Below are 9,356 nucleotides of genomic sequence, written 5' to 3'. Positions count from 1 at the left end.
CCCGCCGCTGGTTTCTGTCGCCGTCAACGAGAATCTACTCCGCTGTTGCCGCCGTAGCGAACTCCCGCCGAACTAGGGTATGAGTTCGACCCCTTGTGCTCTCTTTTACCTCAGATTCTAAGCATGAGGTCAATGCCATGATCTTTGCCACGTATGAAATCAATATATCCAGAGAAAAACTTCCTTAGGTTAAGTTTGATTTGACAATTTAGGATTAGGTCTCCGCTGAACTCATTTCGGACCGACCCAATTGTAGAAATCGGTCTCACCGATTTGGCTTAGGCCATTGCACATGCGCTTTTCGTCCTGATGGAAAACTGCAACGGTGTGACCGAGTAGAATTCTGTGTGAAACCCTAGCAATCTCGGTGCCACTGAACTATGACTCGGTCTGGCCGAGTTCACTAGTTTAGGTTCCAAATGTTGCTTCGGTATCACCGAGTTTATCAATTGGGTAGCTCAGAAATCATTTCAGTAGAGAACTGAAACTAAGTTTTTGACTCATTTGTTTTGCAAAAATCTCTGCACTTTGTGATGCTCATCTACTCTACCTCATCTATATCTATTCATAGGGTTTGCCGTCAGTTTGCCTGCCAAGATGTCTGACCAGAGTGATAGACAGAATAAATCTGAAGAGCAAGTACAAATGGGCGAGGGCACTAGTCCCTCGAGCAGCTATGATGAGGGCAGCAAGAGAACACCAAGTAACTTGCCCAAGGCAGCCACCAGGACGAGAATGAAGAGAACCTCAGACTCTGAGGATGAGGACTATGTGGCTGTTGAGGATGAGGCCACCTCAAAGAAGAAAGTGCTAAAGAAAGAGTATGGCACTGCTGCTGCAACAAAGCCTGACATGAATAAGAAGGCACTAGCAAGGAGAGTCCCAATGTCAAAGCCAAGGAAAGTTCCAACAAGAGAAACCATGAAATTCACAATAGAATCAGATGATGGTGAGGCAGCTGGAGATGGCAAGAAGAAGAAGAGGGTTAGGAAGACCATTGCCAGAGTTCTTGGAAAGCCCTCCATGATGAGAGATCCATCTGATGATGAAGAGGAAGAGGATGCTGCACCTGCACCCAAGTCACAAAAGCTTATGGGATATGCAATCAAGTCAGGGGCTGCTACTTCTAAGCCCAAACCTGCTCCCAAAGCTGTTGCTCAAGCCACCAAGTCTGCATCCAAGAGAAGCACTAGAAACATTGTTGCTGAGGAGAAGAACAAAGCTCCAGTGCCTGAAATGGAAGAAGAAGAAGATGATGAAGCCCAAGTGCTCAGAAAGCTTAAACCAAATATTCCAGACCTCAGTGACACTCATCCAGTGGCAGAGGACATGAATATCAGAAAGGATGCATGATTGAGACTTTGGAGACAGTCTAATCTATATGATGTGAGAAGAAGAACTGTTGTGGACTATAGGTTCCACACCAAAGAACAAGATTTCTGTAAGACCATTCTGCTTGACAAGAAGCCAATTGTCTGTGATATGAGATGGGTTGATTGGGAATATATTAAAGAGAATGAAGATCACTTTCCACGTGTATATGACAGCTTCAAATCTTGTGGAGTTGACAAGTTCGTTGGACAGAAGCTCACCAAATGGAATGATGAGCTAATCATGCAATTCTACTCCACTGCTCATTTCTATCCAGATGGAAGGATAGTGTGGATGTATGAAGGTACAAGATACCAGTCAACTGTTGAAGAATGAGCAAAGTTGATCAATGCCCCAGAAGACCATGAGGATGATTTGGATGTGTATGCCAAGAAGGAGAAAGACCACAACTCCATGACAAGTATGTATAGGGAAATTCCCGATGAAGCCCTGGAAACTCATAAGTTGGGCTCAGTGAAATATTTGTTGTCTAGTCTGCCTACTATCAACACCATCTTAAGGCATACTCTGTTACCCAAATCTGGAGATCACAGGATGATAAGAGGACATTCAATCAACTTGCTACATATTTTTGATGTGCCTAAAAAATTCAAGGTCATGAGTCTGATTGTAGAGACAATCAAGAGGACAGCTGTTGATCAGAAAAGATCTTGTGGGTATGCTCCACACATTCAGGTGCTCATCAACTCAAAGATGGACACATACACTTACTTGTTGGACAAGGAGCATTTACCTCTCCATCCAGAATTTGAAGACAACACAGTGGTAATGAATGAGAATGAACCTTCATCAGTGCAAGCACAAGAGAAGAGAGCAAAGGCAAAGACAGAAAAAGCTGCAAGGATGCCAAGTGCTGAAGAGGCATCTCAAGTGTTCTTGAAGAGCAAACAAGATCAACTTGGATATCTGATCCAATCAACTTTGAGGACTCAGAAGGGCTTGGCCACCCTGACTCAGAATCAGGAGAGTTTGGAGAGGATCATTGAACAAAAATTCTATGATCTTGATCTGAAACTGACTGAGATGCACACATCAGTTGAGCAGCACCAGGAGGAAGCAGAAGAGAAGAAAGGGAAGGCAACTACAGAAGCTTTTCAGCGAGTGCCAAGAGGTCAGAGGTCAGCTGCAGTGCCAGTACCCGATACTAGAGCTACCACATCAGCACCAGCAGCTACAACTTCAGTGCCACCACCAGCAGTCACTCCACCAGCTCCAGCTACATCGATTTATGCCTTCATCCTTGGAGTTCTCTCTACACCACCTCACGGAGACCAAGCCCGAGAGTCGCATAGCACTATGCATATATGAAATTTTTGGTAACTTGTTGCCAAAGGGGGAGAAATATGTATAAATCATAGGCTTCGAGAGAGAGTGTTACTTTTTGTCTCTCTTGCTATTTGTTTGGTTGAACTTTATTGTGTGCTTGTGTGAGATACTTGTATGATCATGTGTTTGATCATATGCTACTTTAATATTTGCTTGGATGATATTATCTCTCATATCCATATATGATCATTCACTTTGCTTGGTGATGAGTGCATGCTTTTAATTGCTGTCATTTTGAGCGCTCCACCAAGATGTATGTGACATGGAAGGTTACCCATGATACTACTCGATTGTGCATTTGCATTCAAAAGCAAATCTTAAATAATGCACATATTTAGGGGGAGCTCTTGCTTATCACATACTTCTCAAAATGACGATGTATTTCAATCTTATTATCATTTGTCGAAGCTTTGATCTATATGTTGTCATCAATTACCCAAAAGGGGGAGATTGAAAGTGCAACTATCCCTGGGTGGTTTTGGTAATTATTAACAACATATAGCTCATTGAACTAATGCTACTTCAAGATGAATATTTCAGGAAAGTTCAATGATTGGCATGGCATGGATTAGGAATGTGGACCCCTCAAAATGCTAAGGACAAAGGATTGGCTCAAGCTCTAAAGCTCAAGACTCTACATTTTACTTTTAGTGGTCCAAGATCACATTGAGTCGATAGGAAAAGCCAATACTATTAAAAGGGGATGAGGTGTTGTTTAATGGCTTGCTTGCTCAAAGTGCTTAGTGATATGCTCCAAAAACCCTCAACCACTTTCTCATATCCACATATGTCCCAAACTAAAAGTCAAACTCGGCCCCACTGATTTGATATATCTGGTGCCACCGAGTTCACTTGACATAGCCACTGCCAGAAACCCTAGTCACTTCGGTCTCACCGATAGGGATCTCGGTCTCACCGAGATGGGATTGCAAACTCTATGTTTCCCTTTTGTAACGTTTCGGTCTCACCGAGATGAGCGAATCGGTCCCACCAAGTTTGCCTGACCAACTCTCTTGTTAGCTTATTACCAAAGCCGGTCCCACCGAGTTTGTGTAATCGGTTTCATTGAGATTATGTTATGCCCTAACCCTAAAGAAATCGGTCCCACTGAGTTGACATGTCGGTCCCACCGAAATGCTTAATGGTCACATTATGAACTAAATCGGTCTGACCGAGTTTTCTGTTTCGGTCTCACCGAGTTTGGTAAATTGTGTGTAATGGTTAGATTTTGTGTGGAGGCCCCTCCACCCTCTCTTCATTCTGGGAGAAAGCCATCAGAACGTGCCTACACTTCTAGCATTCATTTTCTGAGAGAGAACGACCTACTCATGTGTTGAGGTCAAGATATTCCATTCCAACCACATAAATCTTGATCTCTAGCCTTCCCCAAGTTGCTTTCCACTCAAATAATCTTTGCACCAAATCCAAACTTATGAGAGAGAGTTGAGTGTTGGGGAGACTATCATTTGAAGCACAAGAGCAAGGAGTTCATCAACAACACACCATCTATTACCTTTTGGAGAGTGGTGTCTCCTAGATTGGTTAGGTGTCACTTCGGAGCCTCCGTCAAGATTGTGGAGTTGAACCAAGGAGTTTGTACGGGCAAAGAGATCGCCTACTTCGTGAAGATCTACCCTAGTGAGGCAAGTCCTTCGTGGGCGATGACCATGGTGGAATAGACAAGGTTGCTTCTTCATGGACCCTTCGTGGGTGGAGCCCTCCGTGGACTCACGCAGCCGTTACCGTTTGTGGGTTAAAGTCTCCATCAACGTGGATGTACGATAGCACCACCTATCGGAACCACGCCAAAAATCTTCGTGTCTATATTGCGTTTGCTCCCTCAAACTCCTCCCTTTACCTTCATGTGCAATGTTTTACATTCCGCTGCTATACTCTTAGAATTGCATGTGTAGGTTGATTGCTTGACTTGTGTAAAGTTGCTAAAATCTGCCAAGACTTAAAATTGGGAAAAGGCTAGATTTTTAATTGGTCAAGTAGTCTAATCACCCCCCCCCCCCTCTAGACATAATTTCGATCCTACACGGGCGCATATTCCGCCAAGTCCTATTACCTGACACTCTTCTCTGGATCGACCATTGAGCCATCTTGCGCCTCACCTGAAAGTCTTGGGCTCCACTACGTCTGAAGATCTACCTCTAGCTTGCTTATCAGGGTCGATGATGGACCGTGGACAGACTGGCACGACGCGCCCTGCCTCATGCCCCTCTATGTCTTATGTGGGACCAGGAACCGGAAACCATCCGGCACCTTCTTGCGGGTTGTTCCTTCTCTAGCAAGGTGTGGTATGAGATTCTGGCCTGGTGTCATACCACGACTGCGCTCCCCAGCTCGGACGATGAGTTCCGTGAGTGGTTCTCAACCGGTATCCAAGACTCTCCAATCGCCCCTGCGACACGGGCTTGCCATCGTGTTCATCCTCACGGCCTGGCGAATCCTGAAGCACCGCAACGGCTGTGTGTTCAGCGGTGACACACCTTCGGTGATGCGACCCATGAACGAGATAAAACACGAGCTAGAGCTTGGGCTCATGCTGGGGCAGGGGGGGCTTGCCCAGCTGATCAACGAGACGTAGGGTACGTAGTTTGGTCCCGCATACCCTTCTTAGGCGTTCTTGTATGCCTTGCTAACGCCGCCTTCGTGTTCGTGCTTGCAAGGTTGTCTTTGTAATGTCTTCGTCAAACCTTCTCCTATCAATACAATGATACGCAAGTCTTTTGTGGATTCGTGAAAAGAAAAATGTTGATGCATGCGGCCACAAGAAAATAAACCTCCCCTGAAAATACTAACTGCCAGTAACGGTGATCATTTTTTTTTAAAGGAAAGAAAAGAACGGTGTACAGATTTATGGCTACACGCCTACACGGAGCCGTTCATGTGCCGGGGCGGGGGCGGGTGCGCGGGCGTGGGCATGCGCCGGGGCGGGGGCGGGTGCGCGGCGAGGGCATGGGCTGGGGCGGGTGCGGGTGCGTGGGCATGGGCGGGGCCCGGTGCGGGTGCGTGGGCGGGGTAAGCCCTCGCGCAGTCGGCTGCGGCGAACGTGACGGTGCGCTTGTCGAGGTCGTACCCGACGTGCATGTTCTGCTGCGCGATGTTCCCGATGATCCACGTCCGAAGGCGCTCCGACGCCGGCGCAATCGCCAAGCACAGGGTCTCCGCCTGCACCACCACGAAGGTGTTCAACGCCTTCAGCGTCACCGCCGCACCGCCGCCCAGCCCCAGCTTCACGTCAAGGATCGTCGCCGCGATCTGCCCCTCCTTTAGCCCGCTCACGTTGTAGCACAGCGGCAGCTGGAGGTCCGCCGGCGGCGGGGCCTTCGGGAGCTTGATCCGCCCGGCCAGCTCCTTCACGAGTGGGTCTAGCAGCGCCTTGTCCAGGAACGTCAGCGTCGTGCCGGAGTCGACGATGGCGGGGGTCTGGCGCGGCGCCTTGTAAGTCGCGTTGCCGACCTTGACAGACGCGAGGTCGATGGTGTAGTAGGTCCTCACCCTGGACGGGATCAGCGGCGTCGTCGCCGCGCCCGGTTCCGTCACGGTGGCGCGGGCGCCGAAGTTGAGCACGGAGGAGGCGTTGATGGAGTAGGGCACGAGGCAGTAGGAGAACCTCCGTCCGAGCGACGCGTGCGCGCCCAGCTGCCTGACGAGGGAGAGGTTGCTGTTGCCGAGGCCGACGAGGCCGTCTCCGATGAAGGAGCCGACAAAGGTCGTGCCGCAGCCGAAGTTGACGTTGGGTACGCGCGTCGTCCGCTCGCCGCGGGTGCCGGGGGCGTTGTCGGCGAAGGTGAAGGTCTCGGTGGAGAGGAGGCCGCTGGTCGCGGAGCCGTCGCCGTAGTAGTAATAGTAGGTGCACTTGTCGCCGCCGGCGCAGGATGAGTCCGAGAGTGCGCGGCACGCCCCGGAGTCGCAGCCCACGAGGCGGTACGTCTTGGACTTGGCGGGGTCGAACACGACGCCCGGCGACGGCGGGGGTGAGGGCGCGTCACCGGCAAACGCCGGACCAGGACCGTGCTTCTTGCTGCAGTTGAGCCAGACGAGGTCGCTGCCGGTGTCGGCGATGGCGAGCAGACGGGTGGGCGGCGTGCCCACGTGCACGGCCATCAGGTACTCGAACGGCGTGGAGGTGAGCTCGGACACGACGCCGTGGGCCGACGGCTCGTCGGCGCGGGCGTAGGAGCGCGCGAGCGCCTTGACCACGCGCCCGTGCGCGGTGAGCGAGGGGTCGTGGAACGGCGACCCGACGGAGTCGCGGTGGATGAACTCCACGCTGAACCCATCGCCGCTGTAGGACGTGCAAGCGCACAGCTGCGCCGTGAGGACGACGCCGACGAGCAGGAGAGCGCGAGATACCCTCGTCGTCGCAGCCATTGTGACCTACTGCAACTCAACTCCCAAGGATTGGTTGCTGCTGCTGTTATGCAGATTAGACAAGTATATAAATAGTGGGAATTTGCCAAAGTTAATGGCGAGACGACGAATTGGGCAAGTCAGGATATGAAGTGCTGATTGTTGACGAATATTTGCCAGCCCGCTGCGTAAATATGCGCAATTAATTACCTTCTGCACCACGCCTGGAATTAAGGGTAGGTTCCGTATTGGAGAGCTGCAGACGAGGGGATCATCTTGTGCGTGAAACTGAAGATTTTGCTAATAATTCATGATAAAAGATTACTAGTACTTGCCAATCTTGCCAATGCTGGTGATTGATTGATTGGCAGTATGTCACCGGCCACCCGGCAAAAATGCTAATAGTAACGGTAAATCTTTGAGAAACGTCAAGGGATTAAACAGACACTTATTTTCTCCTCTTTCTTGAGCTTCCATTTGTTCTACGCCTCAGTGATTCCATTCCATCCATCGCTTCTGAGCAAAATGTAGAACGACAAACATCTTGCGTAGGCCCAGGTTAATGGGGGAAGGGGGGAGGGGGTAAATGGTGTTTAGGGCCATTTTTTGCGAATAAGCCCCAGATCTAAGGATAAACATCAATACAAAGCACCTCATACATATAGAAAAATTACAAGGACTTTCCAGAGATGCACATCAGCTCGAAGCTCCATCACGAGCCGTAGGCGCGCCGCCGCTGCTCCCCTGTGTCAGGACCCCGATCCTACGCCACACCGATCTAGCATGTAACATCTCATATCACTTTGCAGCCTCACGCACGGTATTCCCACGGGTGATGCTTTACCAGGCCCGGGACCGTTTGCGCCTTTTGGCTCACGTATATGATAGTGTCGCTAGCATCCATATGACAAAGAACCCGGGCTGACATGGCTAGTCGTGAACCCAAAGTGGCACTGACTTACAGGGACAGACATACATGACCCAACAACAAACGTGTCGGTCATCAGCGAGTGAATCCGGGCTGTAGCAACTGGGCTAGCATGACTCCGGTAAACCGGGCTGTAGCAGGCTAACAGGACTCCGGTAGACACCCCGTGACATTTCCTCGAAGGGACAGACACAGGAACGAAGAAGGACACATGCCGGCCAGCCTAAGTGTTCCGGAGCAGTAGCAAGCTACCAAGGCTCAGTGGAAGCAGTAGCAAGCTACCAAGGATAAACAACTAGATAGTCAGATCTCACACATACCAAGCATTTCAATAACATACACACAATATGCTCGATATGTGCAAATACAACATGGCATCACAACATGACTCTAATATTTTATTCAATAGGCTCCGAGGAGCGAGATATTACAAGCATGGGTCTCATGACCCAACATTCAGAGCATACAAATCAAGCACATGCGGAAGCTTATCATGTCTCAGTACAGACATCTACAAATGAAAAAGGCTGAGAAGCCTGACTATCTACTAGATCCTGCCGAGGGCACAAGATCGTAACTGAGGTAACAAGCTAAACGTCGAAGTCCAAGCGGTACTACTAGTGAGACTGAAGTCTCTCTGCAAAAACATATAATAGGCAAATATGAGTACAAATGTACCCAGTAAGACATACATCAGAACTATCTACATATGCATCAGTATCAACAAAGGGGGTGGTGGAGTTTAACTGCAGCAAGCTAGCTTTGACTCGGTGGCTATCCTGAACTACGACTGCAAGTAACTCTTTGAGGTGGCGCACACGAGTCCACATATTCACCATAGCAATACACCACTATGGATCCGCTCCCGTCTCCCTACGAGAACGTCATCCATAGCACTCACGCTTATCTTGCGCATTTTAGAGTATCCATTTTCACTTGTCTATGAACTGTATAGGCAACCCAGAGGTCCTTTACCGCGGACGCGACTATTCGAATAGATCATATTAACCCTACAGGGGTGTACTTCTTCACACACGCTCTCACCACTTACCGCGGTTTACACGACATGTACTCGGCAACCTTCAAGCGGAAGCCCGGCAAGGGTGTCGGCCACGACCTGACTAACCACACAAGTCTCTCGTCCAGGTTTATCGCCTATTCAGGTTCCATCCGCAAGGAGCTCCGGCCGGGGTGTCGGTCACGACCCCAAACAATGTGTGTAGGGTTCCCAAGCCCACCTCGACGGGTGGATCTACGCTTGGTACACCGTGCCACGGTGCCTAGTCTGTCCCAAGCCCACCTGTACCGGGTGCCACTTGGTAGACTACTAACACTACCTACAAACACC

General features: G+C 49.7%; 1 protein-coding gene across 1 annotated transcript; it reads right to left on the bottom strand.

Moving 5' to 3' along the window:
• Positions 1–5,595: 5,595 nt before the first annotated feature.
• On the bottom strand, positions 5,596–7,116 carry LOC119284001 (aspartic proteinase CDR1-like). Its single transcript, XM_037563319.1, has one exon. The coding sequence runs from the start codon at positions 7,099–7,101 to the stop codon at positions 5,596–5,598; it is 1,506 nt and encodes a 501-aa protein (XP_037419216.1). The 5' UTR covers positions 7,102–7,116.
• Positions 7,117–9,356: the final 2,240 nt, after the last annotated feature.

This window comes from Triticum dicoccoides, chromosome 4A (genome assembly GCF_002162155.2).
Source record: "Triticum dicoccoides isolate Atlit2015 ecotype Zavitan chromosome 4A, WEW_v2.0, whole genome shotgun sequence".
NCBI classification, from domain to species: domain Eukaryota; kingdom Viridiplantae; phylum Streptophyta; class Magnoliopsida; order Poales; family Poaceae; genus Triticum; species Triticum dicoccoides.
This window is presented reverse-complemented; position numbering and strand designations above follow the sequence as displayed.

Bases quoted from the DNA above. Each gene is read 5' to 3' on its own strand.
- LOC119284001 (XM_037563319.1), bottom strand. From the start codon at position 7,101: ATGGCTGCGACGACGAGGGTATCTCGCGCTCTCCTGCTCGTCGGCGTC.